This window comes from Anopheles ziemanni, chromosome 3 (genome assembly GCF_943734765.1).
Source record: "Anopheles ziemanni chromosome 3, idAnoZiCoDA_A2_x.2, whole genome shotgun sequence".
In the NCBI taxonomy this organism is placed as follows: Eukaryota; Metazoa; Arthropoda; class Insecta; order Diptera; family Culicidae; genus Anopheles; species Anopheles ziemanni.
The window spans coordinates 90,568,630-90,587,512 of record NC_080706.1 but is presented as its reverse complement, the minus strand read 5'-3'; the positions used below and the strand labels follow the sequence as shown (position 1 = coordinate 90,587,512).

The 18,883-nt window shown below is 47.2% G+C and overlaps 3 protein-coding genes across 4 annotated transcripts in view; all 3 read left to right on the top strand.

Moving 5' to 3' along the window:
* Positions 1-305: 305 nt before the first annotated feature.
* On the top strand, positions 306-10,649 carry LOC131289407 (synaptojanin-1). Its single transcript, XM_058318656.1, has 7 exons — positions 306-701; positions 4,440-4,722; positions 6,597-8,024; positions 8,114-8,296; positions 8,370-8,481; positions 8,684-10,247; positions 10,362-10,649. The coding sequence occupies exons 2-7, from the start codon at positions 4,596-4,598 to the stop codon at positions 10,647-10,649; spliced, it is 3,702 nt and encodes a 1,233-aa protein (XP_058174639.1). The 5' UTR covers positions 306-701; positions 4,440-4,595.
* A 1,692-nt stretch (positions 10,650-12,341) lies between these two features.
* On the top strand, positions 12,342-14,260 carry LOC131287158 (uncharacterized protein F21D5.5). Its single transcript, XM_058316182.1, has 3 exons — positions 12,342-12,525; positions 12,586-14,017; positions 14,077-14,260. The coding sequence occupies exons 1-3, from the start codon at positions 12,387-12,389 to the stop codon at positions 14,198-14,200; spliced, it is 1,695 nt and encodes a 564-aa protein (XP_058172165.1). The 5' UTR covers positions 12,342-12,386; the 3' UTR covers positions 14,201-14,260.
* Positions 14,261-14,782: 522 nt separating this feature from the next.
* Positions 14,783-18,883, top strand: part of LOC131288935 (diacylglycerol lipase-beta-like) — a 31,423-nt gene continuing 27,322 nt past the window's right edge. Inside the window, exons 1-2 of one of the 2 annotated variants that reach the window (XM_058318118.1) lie at positions 14,783-14,893; positions 15,669-16,376. The gene's annotated coding sequence lies outside the window, so the exon portion shown is untranslated. Of the gene's footprint in view, positions 14,894-15,543; positions 16,377-18,883 lie in introns of both variants that reach the window. The other variant, XM_058318117.1, reaches the window with a different exon arrangement.

Genomic DNA, 18,883 nt, shown 5'->3' with positions numbered 1-18,883 from the left:
GGAGGGAAAACAGACCTAGAGAGGATATTATTTTTGAACCTAGATGGATAATTTTTTTCGAACCCACCATTTTGAATTTGAACCCACCATCAAATTTGAATCTGACAGCCCGTCAACATCGCTGTCAAATCGGGTCGAAATTTACTGCGCATCGTGCCCTGGACCGACCCGTTTTCGACGCGAAAACGGGTCGGACCAGGGGCCGGAAATATTTCAAAAATCCCCTTGGGATATTTAGGACCAGCGGAACTGTCAAAATCCAACCTGGAAAGCCTGAAACTCAGTCATTCAACGCCAAACAACCAACGAACCACGTCGTCTCGCGCAGCGGCGGTCGAAAGGTGGAGTTTTGGTGCCCTCCGCCGGTGCAAATTGTTTTTGCTGTGTTCGGAAAAAGCCAAGCATCGGCAACAGCAAACAGTGAATCAGTCCTGCGTGTGTGTTCTAAAGCAACATATTGATAACTTATCGTGGCGCATGTTTTGACATGTTTGTTGTGCAACCGAAAGGAAGCTACCTCGCGTCGAGGAATCACACTTTCCATAAGCGGTGAAAAGAAAAAGGCAAGTCCAAATAGCCTTCGTCGTCGAGGTGTGGTGGTGGTACAGGCGACCATAAAGGGACCGGACAAATATGCGGCCCGCGGTGTACGGTCGATCGATGTGAACACGGAAAAACGGTGGAAAAAAGTTACGATCCGGGTAAGCAACCGTCAAGGTGTAGGCAAAGGTTTTACTTTCGCGAGTTTATGTTGCGCAGAATTTCTCACACTCCACGGAGGGAAGAAAGTCCACGTTCTTCTGCTGGTGAGATTCCACTTCGATTAATACAATCCAGTGTTTTGTTTTCCCTGTCGTTCGTTCGAAGAAGCGAAAGTGTGTGTAGTTTGCTGCAATATGGAATGCAATCTCGTGCGCACCAAGAGCAGGCTGTGTCATTTGCAGGAATAAAAGTGGTACTTGTTTTATCTTATTTTGATATCGCCCCCGCACATAACACTATCCGGGCGGACTCGTGTGCATTAGTTTTATTTTCCTTTTCTCGGCTGCTTACGTCACAAAATCCCTGCCTACGATATTGTCGTCGGGGGTGAGTGTGGTGTCCTGACAGTGGAAAAAATCCTTTAATCGGAATGCAGCCGTTGGTAGTAGTTGTGCACTAGTTTGGAATAAGACGTGCCTTTGTGTGTGTATGAATGTGTGTTGTTCAATCAACAATAGAAGGAGCTTTATTTATCCTGGCAAATGCAACGCACGTGTGTAGTGTTGTTGCGTGTGTATGTGCGAGGTTTGAAAATTCCAGCACAATCATTAGAGGGGATTTCCATTACAAAACATCCTCGAAGCAGAAAAAAAAGGTTGTGTAGAAGAAATAGTCGGGGGCGTTTGTTGGAGGAGAATGATTAAGTTGTGCTGTGCCTGTGTACTTGTTAGTTGTGTTCGATTTCCTGTGGCCACTCGCAGGATGGGAGGAGGAGGATGCGTTGGTTCCGGTTGATGTGCGAGCATCCGGAAGTGAAAAAAACACTTGTTTCCCTAATCTGATTGAGATGTCCGCTGGGGGGTTGCCTGCTGCAGGTTGATTTAATTATTTCTCACCAGTATTGGACGGGAATCCCCCGAGGGAGGGTAAGCCCTTCGGATGTTTTCGTGTGAAGTGAAATAAATTAATTTACTATGCATTAGGAGTCTTTTTCCATCTTCCTGAAATGTGCCACCCTGCGGTGGGCATTACGTGAGATTACCCTCGAAGCATCGTCCCCGTTGGAATGCCACCAATTTATCAAAGGTCAAGTGTCAAACGATATTGAAGAACGGCCTGTCAGTATGCTAAAAGAAAAAAAATTTCCCAACCGCAGAAGCTCGATTCTAGTAAAGAGAATAAGTAAATCGTGTCGTCTTATTCTCGTTGTTTGCAAAATATGTTTGGTAAAAAGAAGCAAAGTCACGTTTTCATGGTTTGTTTTTCTTTCTACCAATAACTCTTCTATTATCAGTTTATAAAACTGTTTTCTCAACAGCCCATACCAATAAGTCTACTTAACCATGTTGAAAATCATTGCTCCAGTTATATCGAATAGCACGCTCGGTTGCTGTGGTTACTGATATCTTAAATCCCCTCAAAACAAACAACTTTGCTCATAGTCATCCAAGATGCTCGTCTCCGATGACACGTGACATGATACAGTGCTGGAACCTTTAGCCACAAATTCCATGGATCCAGGAAGTGGTCTGCCACTGGTTATTGAAATTTTAGCCATCGCACGTGTAGCCTGGTATTTTCCTTAAGTTTGTTGGATGTCCATAGTAAGTAGAGTTTACCGTGAGCATTGCTTATCGTGTTGGTTTTGATTATTTTTATTCATTTCATCCATGTGGCGCTCGGTTTCGAAAAGTCAGTCATCGAAACCATCGGGGGAGAGAATTTGATATAATCGCAGATCATGCGGAGTCACACGGATAGCGCACGACCCGAAAATCATCCCACACTACTGACACGGGCAATAAATAACACCAGATTCCTGCTCCATCCTGCGGAATCAAGGAATCATTAGTCTTTTTCCAGCTGCCGAAGACGAACCTTCCAACGGCACGGGAAAATGGGAAACATTCTTGACCGACTGCGCCCGTCGTGATGACCGCGTGGGATTTACGCAACCTTCCTGCAAATTCACCTCGTGCACGAAAAATTCAGCTGGGTTTTCCACCCGGGGGGACCGCCCGGGCACACGACACGAGACTCGTCGATGCCGAAAGAGATCCCTAGGGGGAAGGGAGGACTGAGGTTTAAGCTCACACGCTCATCATCATGTTCGGCGAGACGGATGGGAAAGGACTTCAGGTTGCTCTCGCCCGGCTTGGGCCGTGGAATTCAACGACTTCCTCCATTCGATTCACTCACCTCCCGCTTCGTTCCCTTTCCCGTTCAGGTTTGGTTTCTGTTTTGAAAGTGATGTGTTTGTTGTGTTCATGGTGCCCGAAAACAGCCGTGAACACACCAGCCTCGCACCGCCACCTTCTAGCCGCCTAGGGGTTGAGAATCGTGGTAAAGTATTTTCCAGGGTTGAATCAAGAAGATGGTAGAAAAAACATACACAAAAATCTCACCCGGCAAACCCGCGGCTGATCTTCCGAATGCTACATAATATGTATGTATATACGGGTCCAGCACACCACCAGGACCAGGTCTAGCGGTAGGGTCCCTTCCACCGTCCCCCGTTTGTCCTGCCTCGCGGCCAGAAACAGAACGCAAAGAACGATCGTAACGAACGCCGAGCGAAGCGAAGAATGAAGAGAGGCATAATCTGTAATTAACATTTGTCGTGGGAAAATTTTCGAATCGTGAGAAAGTTCCACCGAACACTCTCGCCGACCTCAGGTCGCGCACCTTTTCCCGAGGAAACACCAAAGACACTCCACAGACACAGCCCACGATGGAGCAAGGCTGGTGGAGTAAGGGCTCGAGTTTGGTGGCCCAAAGGCGATCGGTCCAATGGACGCGAATGAATGGCGTTGTGGCTAGATGGAAGCTGGTAGAAGCCTTCCGAACGAAAGGGAGAGAACGAATAAAAACACACACACAGCAGACAACGGGAGAGGTAGGTTACCCGTAATCGGGAACCGGTTCCAACCACACCAGGGCCCCAAACCAAACGGCATCCCACAGGTAACCCGGGTACGTTGAAAAAAAGGCGACTACGCGGACGCGGATAACAAAAAAAAGGCGAGATGAGAGTGAACATTCTCGGAAGTATACAACCCGAGCCGGCAACCCTCCACCACTCTTCCACCCATCTCGCGCCACGGTCCGGAGGATGGTGTTTCTGCTCGACCCGGCGTTTACGGGGGCGAAATATTTGTACCGAGCCGAGATTCAGGGTTTGCTTTCAGCGCAAAGAAAAATACATTCCTTCTTTCCCACTCGCGATCGCGAACGCAGGGTCAGGGTCAGGCAGGTTTGACCAGAGGCGGAAGGAATGGAGGAGATTCGCAATAATCTGAAGATCATCGGGCAAGATCAGTGCTCTTGAATTCTAAAGTTGGTTTCTCAGCGGAGCGAGTTTGGGACAGCGTAGTTCTTGGGAGTTTTTCCCTACACCGTGGAGCCACATTCGGACAAAAGAATTGGACAAAAATGTGATCACATCTTTCGGTTGAATATAAAATATATAAAATATTTATGTCAACTTTGGAAGGAAATGTAAACTGTCTGCTCCATTTACAGGGGTTTATTTTATTAATCATATTTTATTATGGTCATCTCTAAATATGAAGAAAATAAGAGTTAAGATATTGCCATAGGATATTTCGAGTTTTAGATGTTCTTATACATCTATCCCATAGTGCAAATATGGACGCGAATCCACAACCATTTGTTTGTTTCTTCTATCTGTATCTGTTTGGTTCTCAATTCGGTTTTCCCAATCCATTTTCTTCCAGCCGAGCGGTGTAATCAATAAACTTCCCACACCAAACCGCCGTTGCCGTTCCGATCGGTAGGCGGAAAGCGAAAGTGATCCCAGGGCACGCCAACGGGGGAGGCAAGCAACGACAAATCAAACAGTACAAGCCAAGCACGACACAACCATCAACAACATGGCCATGTCAAAGGGATTTCGCGTGCTGGAAAAGTCCAAGCCGCCCTCGCCGCACAGTGTCCTGCTGGAGCATCGCAACAAACCCGAGACGCTGCTCTTCGAATCGCAAGCCGTGGCCGTCCTTTGTAAGTATGACGTTCCCTCGCGTGCTGCCTCACCATCCTTTACAGATTTTCTAAATTTAACCATCATCACCATGCCGGAGTGAATGGGAACAGAAGTATGTTTTTCCAGTGAAAAGCCCTCTTCGGTCGTAGTTCCATGCTCCGTTGGGGATTTCTCTTTGTGGCTCCGGTCCAGTGGATGCACTGATAGCGCTGAACCGAGGTCTGTCCTTAACCCTTCCTCGGTGGCCGGCACTGGCAGGTGGAAAACCATGTCGAAACGGTCGATTGCAACGAGTCGGACGATGTGCATTGCAACGTGTTCCGAATTTCAAACATTTGTTATTGCCATTGTGGAAGCTTTTTGTATGTAGAGAAAATTCACGTCTTTATTAAGATTAGGCGTAAAAATAGTCGTAAAAATAAATCAGTATGAAGCGATTTAATAACACACAACGAAGACTACTCGATTAAGCTAAGCGATCAATTTCTTTTTACTATCACTGAAAAGCCTTTCTTCTTGCAGTCTTAGTATTTTACAGCTTTGGATTGGCAAACAAACACGTTATTTATAATAGATAATGCGTCCGCATTCACCTCATTTCGTGATTAGTCTTTCAATGACCCCGACTTTTCGAGATTAGTCTTCCAATGACGTCCATAGACCCGATGAACGATGTTTTCAATGCTGCATCATTTACGGACTGTTCGAAGAGCTAGAACACTTACTTTGGTACTTGCTTTTCCAAGTAGGCTATAATAAATTGCCTGACAACCACTTCTGTATATTGGATTTAAATCCTTCAGGGTAATTTTCAATCGGTATTGATTGAAATCTCTTGTTCACGGACGATCTAATAGAATAGAATAGTGAAAATCGATGGAAACTGTGCTGGAAATAATGTTAATATAAATTATTTAGGAATGTTACACTAGGGAAAAGAAGGAAAGGTCACTTGTCAATAATATTATAATCAAATAATCCTCCAGGCTAGTGGACCACAAACCCTACGCCATGCTACGTTAAAGCTCCCACTTGTTGTCGTTTGGTGTATGCGGCGGACGGAAGAATATTGATGGGCGATTGAAGTATCGATTGCGGCATTCGGTCGATGGCCCAAACATTTTCGACAGTGATTAATGGGTGGGGGAGGCGAAAAGTGTCGGTGCCACCGGTTCCTGAGGTTCCTGCAGTGCGAAGATTGCCAAATAGTCCCAAACTTCTACTTCAACCTGGTGCGCACCGAGAGCCAACTCAAACGCCAAGGCCTCGGGAAGACGATTGCAAAGTTTTCTCGCCCCTAGATTCATCACCTTCCATTCATAAGACCGCCCAAATGCCGGGGGCAAATAAATTCGGTTCCACCCACGGACAGTCCGGTCCGCCGCGGGTGTTCGCTGTCCCGGAGGCTCGAGTACCTCAGAACCTAGACATTAATTATCGTTTCCGACTGGTAACTTTGCTGATTTATGTCTGGCTCCCACGGACCTAATTATGCCGATGAGTAACATATTTTTAACGAGAATGTTTTTGTTTGCATCCACTTTGCGTGTTCGTAAATGGGCAGTTTTAACAAGTTTGTTCTCTAAGTTGGGACAAATCGGTTCTGTATTTTGTCTAAAAAGGGTAATCTTTTTTATTATATGTTTTGTAAAATAAATGATTGCTTACTTTGCACGTTACGGATTTGGTTCTTATACGGATATTTTGAGAAAAAGAATTTTGATTAAAAACATTGTTCTTTTTCTTCTACTCTGGCCAATACGTCATTACAATGTTAGTTTTTAAATTTTTAGAAAAAAATACCCAATTTTTCCCAATTTCCTACTGTCGGTATATTTGCACTATGCGTTTATTAACGATGTTTTTCTCTTGTTACCATTTTCCTTCGCAGCGGCACAAGAGACGGAAATTGTCCGGAAACAGTACACCAAGGTGTTGGACGCGTACGGATGCCTCGGAGTGCTGCAGCTAAACGCGGGCGACACCTCCCTCCTCTACCTGGTGATGGTGACCGGGTGCTTCTCGGTGGGCAAGATCCTGGATAGTGAAATATTTCGCATCACGCAGACGCAGTTCGTATCGCTCCAGTACCAACCCACGAGCGAGGACAAGGTGTCCGAGATCCGGAAGGTGCTGAACTCGGGCACGTTCTATTTTTCGTTCGCGGCACCACCGGGTGGCGGGCAGCAGCCACCGTCGGTTGGGTTCGATATTACGCTCTCGGCTCAGCGACGCCGGAGGACGCAGGAAACCGACAATCGGTTCTTCTGGAACCGGATGCTGTTCATTCACCTGCTGCGGTTTGGCGTTGAGTGTAACTTTTGGCTGCTGCGGGCGATGTGCGGCTCGGTGGAAATTCGCACGGTGTACGCCGGCAGTAAGCAGGCCCGGGCGGCCATCATCTCGCGGTTGAGCTGCGAACGAGCCGGTACGCGATTTAATGTGCGCGGCTCGAACGACGAGGGCTGCGTGGCGAACTTTGTCGAGACGGAGCAATGCATCTACCTCGACAGTGAGATCACGTCGTACGTGCAGACGCGCGGCAGTGTACCGTTGTTCTGGGAGCAGCCGGGGGTGCAGGTTGGGTCGCACAAGGTGAAGCTGTCGCGCGGCTTCGAAGCGTCCCGAGCTGCGTTCGATCGGCACATGCGCACGATGAAGGCACGCTACGGGCAGCAGGCGATCATCAACCTGCTCGGCACGAGCCTGATCGGCAGCAAAGAAGGTGAGGCGATGTTGAGCAACGAGTTTCAGCGGCACCACCACGAATCGGAGCACTCCGACGTGCCTCATCTGGTGTTCGATTACCACCAAGAGTGTCGCAGTGGAAACACGTCCGCACTGGCGAAGCTACGGCAGCGGATCGATGCGACCTGTGGTGATATGGGTATATTCTACGCGGTCGGTGACGCGGTCTACCGCGAGCAGCGTGGAACCCTCCGCACCAACTGCCTCGACTGTCTCGATCGGACCAACTGCGTGCAGACGTACATCGGGTTGGAAATGTTGGCTGAACAGATCTCGCTGATGGCGGCCCTCGCCGACAAGAAGCAACAGATGAGCTCTCGGTTCGAGGAAGTTTTCCGTCAGATGTGGATCAACAATGGGAACGAGGTGAGCAAAATCTACGCCGGAACCGGAGCGATACAGGGCGGCTCAAAGCTGATGGATGGCGCTCGTTCGGCAGCTCGGACCATTCAAAACAACCTGCTGGACAATTCAAAGCAGGAAGCGATCGACGTGCTGCTGGTCGGCTCAACGCTCAGCTCGGAGTTGGCCGATCGTGCACGGATACTGCTTCCCTCAAACATGCTGCACGGTGAGTGAAACCTTAGACAACGACTTGCAAGGAAAACCCCGCCTTTAACCTTCAATCCTGTTCGCTTGACGTTTGTTTCCTTTCACCAGCTCCGACTCCCGTTTTGAGGGAAATGTGCAAACGCTACGAAGAGTACGTCAATCCACTCGCCTTCCGGGTAGCGTGCGGCACGTACAACGTCAACGGGGGGAAACACTTCCGCAGCGTGGCGTACAAGGACGTGTCACTCTCGGACTGGCTGCTCGACTGCCATCGTCTGGCGCGTTCACGATGTAGGTTCTCTTTGGGATATTTTTCATTTCTTAATCATTGAACGCTTTAAATGAACTCTGTTCCCCCATCTAGCGCTGGTTGATTTCAGTCAGGTGGAAGATACCAATGAGCCCCCGGTGGACATATTTGCAATCGGCTTTCAGGAAATCGTTGACCTGAATGCATCCAACATTGTTGCTGCTAGGTATGTAGGGTAAACAATATCTACTGGGTGGATAATCTGGAATGTCTGTTTTAGGGGGTTGCGCGTTCAGTTGCTATAAGACCACATGAATACAGTGATAGGAGTGTGCTTTTAATGGATGGATGTTTTGGATTTTATTCGCTGAAGTATTCTTTTCTAACAAAATGTAAAATGTTCTCCAATTTCTGCCTTTCAATTATAGCTCGGACAACGCCAAAGCATGGGCAGAGGAGCTCCAGAAGGTAGTTAGCCGCGATCGGGAGTACGTCTTGCTGACGTACCAACAGCTCGTGGGCGTTTGCCTCTACATCTACATTCGACCCGAGCATGCCCAATACATCCGTGACGTGGCGATCGACTGCGTGAAGACAGGACTGGGTGGTGCGACCGGTAACAAGGGGGCAGCCGCGATCCGTTTCGTCCTGCACGGCACCTCCGTGTGCTTCGTGTGTGCGCACTTTGCCGCGGGCCAATCGCAGGTGGCCGAGCGGAACGCGGACTACGCGGAGATCACGCGTAAGATCGCGTTCCCGATGGGACGGTCACTAAAGTCGCACGATTACATTTTCTGGTGCGGCGACTTCAACTATCGCATCGACATGGACAAGGACGAGCTGCGGGAGGCACTAAAGCAGTCGCCGCACGATCTAACCGCCGTACTGCAGTACGACCAGCTGCGCATCCAGCAGAACGCCGGCTCGGTGTTCAACGAGTTCCTCGAGGGTGAGATCAGCTTCCCGCCGACGTACAAGTACGATCTGTTCAGTGACGATTACGATACGAGCGAGAAGTTTCGCGCTCCGGCCTGGACCGATCGTGTGCTCTGGCGACGGCGCAAGCAGAGCCCGGATGCGGACCGTCACCCGGGCTGGAACCCGGGCCGGCTGGTCCACTACGGTCGGGCGGAACTGAAGACGAGCGATCATCGGCCGGTAATTGCGCTGATCGACATCGAAGTGCACCAGATCGATCAACAGCGCCGTACGAGCGTGTTCGGTGACGTGATCCGCGACCTGGGCCCACCGGACGGCACCATCCTCATCCAGGCTACCAATCCCAGTGGCAACGGGGCTGACTCGGGCGACGAGGACGAGGGTAGCATCTACGACGAGAACCTAATGGCGGCGCTTATCCAGGAGTTGACGCAGATCGGCGAGGTAACGCTGGTGCGTTTCGTCGGCGACACGATGTGGGTGACGTTCCGCGATGGCCAGTCCGCGCTGGTCGCAGCCCAGAAGCGCTCGGTGCAGGTTTGCGGTGTTCCGCTCTCGCTCCGCCTGAAGACGGAGAACTGGGTCGAGCAGGTGGAAAAGGAGATCCTGCTCTGCACACCGAACACGGTCAGCTTCTGCGAGGGCAGCCTGTCCGGTACCGGGGACTACAACAGTCTCGGCATCCCGGAAGTCCCATCGCGCCCGAAAAGCCCACCGACCGCGTCCGGTGGTGCACCCACACGTCCCGGTCCGCCCAGCCGGCCACCGTTACCAAAGTCACCGCAAGCATCACCAAAGCATCAGCCCCACCATCATCACCATCCGAGGGCGGGCGTCATCAGTCTCGGGCAGCAACTGCTGCAGCAAAAGGTATCGAACGTGCCGCTCGTTCCCGGACCTCCCCAGCGGCCCACCCCGCCCGTGGAGGAATACGCCTGCTCGTCACCAATCCCCTCCGGATCACCGCTGCACAGCGGAGGAGGTTCGGCGGCCTCGAACTACTCGTCTACGATCGACACCGGTGCAATCTACGAAGAAATTAATGACGATCTTGTAAGTACAATGAATTTGAAAATATTTCAGTGCCATGGTATACAAAGGCCTTTTCCGTGAGTTATATTTGTTGTACACAAAGAATAAAAAAATGTAATATTTTTTCCTTCCCAGGTCGTTCCGGAGCAACCGCGTGGTCCACCACCCCCACCACCGGCCCGCAGCGACGTGTACGACCTGGACGTGGTCAGCAATAGTAACAGCAAACCGGCCACGAACAAATCGTCACCCCCGGGAACTTCGGGCAGCTCCGGAGCCGGCTCTCCGTTGTCCTCCTCGGGGGGCAACGGGCCACCAAAGGGTATCCCGCCTCCGCTTCCGATGCGCCGGGGTGCACCGCCACCCATTCCGAACCGAAGCGGTGGTCCACCTCCACTACCGGCACGACCAAACAATCCTTAAGGCGACCGCGGATCGAAACTCCTCCTCACTCCACCTTCATTCCTTAGCCATCTACTTGTCCATGTTAATCATTGAGAAAAAAATAGGAAGCTTCCTTCACCCTTCTCCGGTAGGAGAGTGACACTGAAGAAGAACTCATAGTCAGTTTTAGCTGCATATAACAGAGAAACAGCCATCGTAGAGCAAACAGATATACCATAGTCGTGTCGCTTCTCCTTTTGAGTTCCAGCTGCTGTGCGAATGACATTCCGGATTTCGGATGGAAAATACTGTCCTATTTCCTGGTTCGAAAACGATGATATTGATGACTGCATTAACTTTAACGGAGAGACTCTTGAGTTGATTGCTATCCTTATTGCCAGTGTTCTGATTCCATTTTCTGGTTTAGGAGTACCAACTACTACTATTTGTACGTTTAGTAATATTATTCTATTCTTTACCATAGTTACTATAGCTGTTACGAATCGTTGCGCAATCGACATGGAGCGCGCGAGCGTGCAAACGAATTAGTGTTTAGTTTGTTATGCAATTGGAAGTTGAACTTTTAAAGACACGCACGATATTGCCGGAGTGTGGCATTAAAAAAATCCTTGCGTCCACGGTTTGGAAATAGGGATGTGATTATTTGTGTTAGTTACTGCATAGATGCATAGCTGAAGGATGTAGAGCGAAAATTGATGCAGCTGCAAAACATGTGATGATGCTTAATACTGACTCATTTTGATGGCAATATGCATGCTTAGTTAAATGGCAGTGGCCGGGCAAGATATCAATTAGTAGAACACAACACTTTAACCACCCACCCGGCCCTTGCCCATCCCCATTTGGCCGTGAAGCGGGAGAAGAATAAGAAGCTGTAGGGAGCAGTCAATCGGATTATTCCGACTATCCGACCATATATGCGCTTACACAGAGCTCACTCATGCCGCCTGTGTTTATTATTAGGAGATATATAGTATATCGTATAAAAAGAAAAACAAACAAGTTACTACATTATTAGCTGGTTGCAGTTCAAACACCGTAGGGGCATACCGTAGCAATACCGTATCAAAACAAGCAATCGTTAAAGGACGTTTCAAAGGGGGTAGCAAAGGATGCAACAGCAAGTAGAACGATCGCGAGCTAGCTGCAATATATATGCGTATGTATCTGGGGGCCGCTGATAAGGCACGAAATTTAACGGAAATCGAATGTTGTTCATTATGTGTATCTTGTGTGCGTGTGTGTGCATGTGGTGTGAATGTCTTGATCGGTTTGCGAAGTTTAGCGAACATATTTATCTGATTGAACGTTTTGAGCGATACTGTGAGTAGGGGCAGGAACGATTGAACTACGCATAATAATGTATCACGTTATACAAAATGAACTATTATCATGAAACGAACGAATAAAGATGAAAGTAACAAGTAACAATAACCGTATGTCTGCCTAGCTTTGCTTGCATTATCGACAGCTATAAGAAAGCATATTTTAGAATGTATGAAAATATATTTAGATCTATTTGTATGGTGTACCTATTGACCACGTGTTCGGTTTACCGGGCTTTTTGTGTAATAATTTAAATTTAGTTAAATTCGAGCACTTACTGCTCGAAACAGCTGTTTCACGAAAAAATGACGCGCCAAAGACAGCTGCCAAACTGAGCTTGTTTTTGTTTACACTTGTTATTACATGATATCTCTTCTCAGATTACGAACGCACTTTCGCCGGCTTGCAGTGGCATTATTTAGTGGCGACATGAGCAAAACACCTAAAGAATTCTTGCTCGTACCAGTGTCCGGGCAGCATCCGCCGATTCGCATCAAAACGGAACAAACCATGGTTGGCCGGAGCCCCGAAACGTTGATCCAGGACGCCAACTGTTCACGGAACCAAGGTAAAGGGAAAGTGTGCCCGGTACCATAGTGTTCGTTCAATAAAAATGTTTATCTTCCAGTTTGTTTAAAAGCTAATATCGAGGGCCAATACGTGCTGGTGAAATCTCTTGGCCTCAACCCTTCCGTACTAAATGGTGTAGAGATGGAACGGAACGTAGGTTACGAAGCGAAACCTGGTGACGTGATGGAACTTTTGCCAGGGTTGCACCGGTACACGTTTGAATTGAAGTACGAAACGGAAACTAAAAAACCAGAAGTCCGTAAAGATAGTAATACAAGCCTGACAAACGGTCACAAGAGTAGAGAAACTTCTGGTAGCAAAAGAACCCGGAATGAAGTGTCTCCGAAGGACGTCACCGAGAGCAATGCTACAGCGAAGCGTGCAAAACCAACACCAGATCCGACACCGACGATAAGCACCGACCGCAAACCGCAGGTGTCCTTAACTCCAACGACGCAGAGCGTATGGGAATCGGTTGACGGTAAAATGCTGCACGTCTACACCAGCGCTGGCGTGGTATCGTCGGAAAAGATCGCTGCGTACGATATGGATGGGACGCTGATAAAAACAAAATCGGGCAACGTTTTCCCCAAATCAATAGACGACTGGCAGATCGCCTTTCCGGAGGTGCCGGGAAAGCTTAAGTCTCTGCACAAGGCCGGCTTCAAGCTGGTTATCTTCACCAACCAGGCCGGAATCGGCAAGGGCAAGGTGCGCATTGAAGATTTTCGACAGAAAATTGAAGCCCTGGTGCGCAAACTGAGCGTCCCGATGCAGGTTTTCATTTCCACCGGGTCGGGCAAGTACCGTAAACCTCGCACCGGCATGTGGGAAACATTGTGCGAGTCTAAGAACGATGGCATATCCGTGGACAAGGTACGCAGCTTCTACGTCGGGGATGCCGCCGGTCGGCCCGAGGTGAAAAAGCCCATCAAACGAAAGAAGGATCACTCCAGCGCGGACCGTTTGCTGGCGTTGAACGTGGGCATACCATTCTTAACGCCCGAGCTACACTTTCAGAACGTCCCGGACACCAACTGGGTGAAGCCAGAGTTTGATCCGAAAGAATTCTGCGATGGCGTATCGAAGCAATCGCTTCTCTCCCCGCCTGGCACCAAGCTGACAAGCGGTGGGCAGGAAGTGATCATCATGATTGGCTTCCCGGGTTCCGGTAAATCCCACTTCGTCCATCAGCACCTGGCTTCGAAGGGCTACGAGATTATCAACCGGGACACGCTCGGTTCGTGGCAAAAGTGCGTCACCGCAATGGATGCCGCCATCCAGCGCGGGAAAAGTGTGGTCGTCGATAACATGAACCCGGACGTGGAAAGTCGTAAGCGGTATGTGCAGGTGGCCTTGCGTGCCAAAATTCCGGTGAGATGTTTCCTGATGGACGTCAGCTACAAGCACGCGCGCCACAATAACGCCTTCCGAGAGCTGACGGATCGGTCCCACTCTACGGTATCGGATATGGTATTTAATTTCTACAAGTGAGTAAATTAGTCCTTTTATTTGCTATTTTTATACTAACCTACCATTCCTTTTTAAGATCAAAGTTCCAGGAGCCAAAGGTTGAGGAAGGTTACAAGGAAATTGTCAAAGTGCAATTCGTCCCGAAGTTTACAGCCTCAACCGATGAGCAACTGTACCGAATGTACCTGTTGGAGAAATAAAGTTTGAACTGCATCGGAACTTGGATTTAGGACTGTTTCCATTAACTTTACGCTGTTATTCACTCCGATGTTGTAATAAAATAGGTTTATTTCAAATAATTTAATAAAGTAAAATTAAAATTTGTATGCTCAAGTGATTCAACTATATTTATATAAAGTTATTAACCATCATTTGCTAACATTAAAGCTCTAAAATTCCAAATAGAAATGCTAAAGTAACGTAAATGTAATTTTAATTTTCGAATTTTGAGCTTTTACTGAGCAAGAGAGAGAGCGAACTTCACCGTTCTCAGTTCTCAGACGGGCCCGTCGCGAAGCTCTCTCAAAAAGCACAAGCGCGTAATATGAATATAAATAGAAGATTTTGATAAATAATCGTTAAAACCAAAAAATATTCCCAGCTAGGACAGTTTTTTCATTTTTAATTAGTTATAATTAAATGATCAGTCACACATACAACACAAACATCACACGACCTGGCTTTAAACATTTTTCCCCAAGTGTTGCTGCTAAGCTCCGCGCGGTTTGTTTTGAAGTAGTGTTGTTTGGTTGCAAGAGTACGCTCGACTTTGAGAGTCAGTCGCAAAACAGCGTCCATCGCGCGTGGTTGTACTTCGTTGCTGGGCTTGGCTGAAACAGCAGCCTCCACACACTTCTTGTGTTTCATTTAGCGTCCATTAGCCCTCGCGGAAGGTAATTTGTGTTTCGGTGTGTCTGTTTCGTCTTCGCCGGTTAAACGGTCACTTTTTTCTTACGATTTCCGGGAAACGCGCTTTCCTCCAGGATCAGCTGGAGGTTGGCAAGATGTTTGGTAGCATCAGGGTGTTAGGACTTCGTTCGTGTGCGCGTCAGTGACGCAAGTGTGTTTACCGTTTCCGTCCACTTTCTCCCTTCCCAACGGAGTGGGCGTCCGAAGAAGCATAGAGAAGCAGGAAGAAAAGCAACCCAGCCAAAGATTTAATTTGCACCAAATCAGGAAGCCAATGACTTGAGTCACCCCTTGAGACCGTGGCCGGCATTTGAAAATTGTACTTGAGACGAGCGATTCAGATTTGAAAACGGTTTGGCAATTGGAGCTGCACGTAGGCGGATTAGTAGTTTTTTTTAGCTCATTCAGCTCGCAAGCATCATTTCGCTTTTTCCTTGTATTCTTCACATTATATTTTAGCACCAAATCTTGCGTTTCGCAAATCTGTATCTGTATGAAACGGGAATCGGGAGGGAAACTGGGTCGAAGAAAAGTAAAACGTTCCTTGAAATACCTTCAACGCACCGTTATTCTGCTATCTTTCGACTGATTCTTCCTGTCCCGTTTTGCGTTCGTTGATAAAAATACTTTGCAGCCCCATCGAAGTAGCCTTTTCTGAGCCGTTTCTTATTCTCATTTCCCCGCGGATCGCGGATTACGCCTGCTCGGTGCCGTGGTGTGCGTTATTACCATCAAATACGAATTTTCTACATTTGTTAGACGATCGTTGCCGTGCGCGGGAAGGAAAAACGAGTTTTCCCTCCTCAAGGTGTGTGGTCAAGACGTGCGGTGCCCAATGGCAGTGTCTAGCCGTGTGTGTGTGTGCGTATGAGTTAGAGAAAGAGGGAGCGGGAAAGCGTCTCGGAGCGTTTTCTCCACCATGGAGGCACAGTTTGCGCGAAACGCAAAAGGGGGGCACATGTAAGCCCGAGCCGTCTAAACGCCAACCTAAAATCGGAGAAGTAAAAGTAGTGTAATGTAAGCAATAGAAGTGCAAAGTGAAGTGCTGCCGGTAGCGGAGTGCCTGCTGCAACGACGTGGAGAAGAAAAGAAGAAGTTGAAAACGAATGAAGAAAAAGTAAAGGCGCCTTGGAAGGAAAGGAAAGGAAAGAAAAGAAAAGTAGTGCCAGTGAAGGGAAAGAGAACGAAAGAAGGTGAATAACAAACCAAACGCGCACGGTACGGTTGGATGGATGTGTGAAAAGTAAACGAAACGGAGGGAAGCAACCCCTTAAGGAAAATAAGGGTGGTTTGTGGAGGAAAAAAGTGCTAAACCAGTGTAAGAAACCGGTGGGGGAAGAAGGGTGGAAGGTGTGGAGGTACATGAAGTGAAAGCAAAGGAGATGGAAAAAGTGCCGATCGCTGGTGGTGTGTGTGTTCCTGTGTGTGCAACGGTACGCAAGAGCTGTTGAGATAAAAATTGTGCAGGTAAAAAGGACTGATGATCTTCTTTTTCTATGATTTTAGCTAATGTGTGTCATTTGCAAAACATGATTGCTTTGATCTTTTTCTACAATGCCAAAGAAATGTGGCAAACAGTGCACTATCATGCACCTGTATTGCATGTACGATTTTCTTCCATTTTTTCCTATTCAATTCAATTCTAGTTCTAATATAACTTTTTTTTTTTTATTTAAAAGTAAGCATTTGAGAGGTTTTTTTATTCAATTTTTTATCATTCCCTCTTTTTTAAAATTTCGGAAGTCTTTTTTCCGATCCAATAACTCTTACTTGAAGAAATTATCTACAGAGTAGGTCTGCCAGCCATCGCCAACTTTCATGCGATCAATTGTAAACATTTATATCGCTTCTTTGCCCTGCGTGGCCCACCAGCATTAGGCCAGTGTGGAGTTGTATAAGCGTTTATGCTCGGGCTATAAACCCCGGGAAACGGTACGTCATAGCATAACTAGTTTTTCTGCAAGCATCGAGGCAAGCATATAGCACGCACATGAAACCTGCAATGTTGGTTATTGGTTCGGTGCACCATCGAATGGCGTTTCCTTTCATTTGCTACTTAAATTGCTTAGAAAAGTTTAGGAATTGTACGTACCTTTCTTAGAAGGTACTGCAAAAGATATACATACACTAAAAACGTCTCAAAGATGAACCTGACTGACCAAACAGAATTTGTTTGGTGAAACAAATCCTCACATGTAGTCAGCTTCAGTCAAATCAGTTCGGTTATTTGTTTTTGCGCAAATAAATTCAAACAACGATGTAGTATATCATTATACTTTTTGCTGTTGCCAAGGACGTTTCCTGTTTCTTGTCCTTTGAAAATCCAACCTTCGTCAATAATTTGCACCTTAGTTATTCGCCAAATTATTACACCAACAACCAGAAATGGGCGTCCATACGGTGTAGAAACATTAAGATTCACGATATTAAGATTCACCAACTCAGCCTTTCGCACAACGCTGCTAAATAAAATAACCTCTCCTGCACTTTAAGCCAAATGCTTTTCTGCTGCTTCTAGCCTTCCTTGTATGATGATCGTCGATCGAGAAGTCGTTTCCTATATATGAGTAAAGATAGAGTTCATATGAAATGTTTGGCATTTAACCTGTTTTTCTCGGAAACCTCCGACAACAATCACACGGAATTCCCTCCGCTAAATCGCTCCATTAGACGACCCTTGCCCTTGGGATGACGTTTTGTCCGGATCGACAAATTTAGAAACTGTCACTAAGCGATCGACTCCAATCTTTGCTGAGTCATAGACTGCGCTTGTAGTGAAACGTAAAGGGAAAAAGATTCCCATGTATTTCAATGCTAGTTATAACATTGATCTTTCTATACAATCCAAGTAGTTAATCAGCCAAAGTATGGATAATAAACGAAAAATCAACAAAAAAAACAAACCCACAGATATCCACTTACATTAATTGCGTTGTGTAATTGCTATTTGATGGAATTTTTTTGTTCATAATTTACGAACTAGAATATGTGCCCGAGTGTCCGAGTGTTAACTGCTGATAGCGTTGTAGCAATCTATAGGCTTCGATCTGTTACAAGCTCAGCCGAGCTGGAGAAAAAAATACATTATGGAATCGGCTCCTCGTGATAAAACGTACACTTTTACTTCAAACCCGCGGATTTGTTTTTGCACGCAGTAAATCTAATGACCGATGAATCCAAAGTAACCCGTAACCCCGCAGCTCCCGGCAGCTTCCAGCGAACTTTGCGTTGGACAGATCATCGTCATCTTCGTGATCATGAACATCATCATCATCATCCGGTAGACTTTGAGCTGCGATTACATCATCTTCATCTTCGAACAAATCACGTACTCGGTTTGAATGTTGGTTTGCCGCTTCCACCACCACTTCTGGTACACTTGAATTGTAAACCGAAAAAAAGGTGGAATCTAAAAACTTTGCGACAAATCACCATACCAACACCAAACAAACATCCAAACGGGAGGTGCAAAGCCTTTGGTGGTGTTGTGTTATGGCAGTTTGCGTCCAATGTTCTGCCAGTCCGCGGTTAGGATTTTGTATGTACGATTTGCTAGCCCCTCGTGGGACGCTGATGCTAATTTGTGTTTGTTTTATCATCCAATTACTATTTCGATACGAGATTTGTTTGCTTTTTGAAACAAGTTTTACCATGGGCAGTGTTGGTAGTTGTCGAATCAATTTTTCCCGTTCGCCTGATACTTCGTTCTGTTATCATGCTCTTTGAGGTTGATATGAAATATACCGTTTACCAACATGGATCTTTTTTTCACGTGACCCGTGGCTCGTAACAAATATCCATAAAATGAGTCTCAAAAAAAAAAACGCACATCTACCCGCACTTCGATCCCACTCATCCTATCCGAGATAATTTCAGCTACGCCATCTTCTTCCAGCCGATAAGGCCGATAGCGGATCATTATCGATAATGTACTTTGCCCGAAATGGGCTGTATAGCGTGTAGCGTGTAATAAG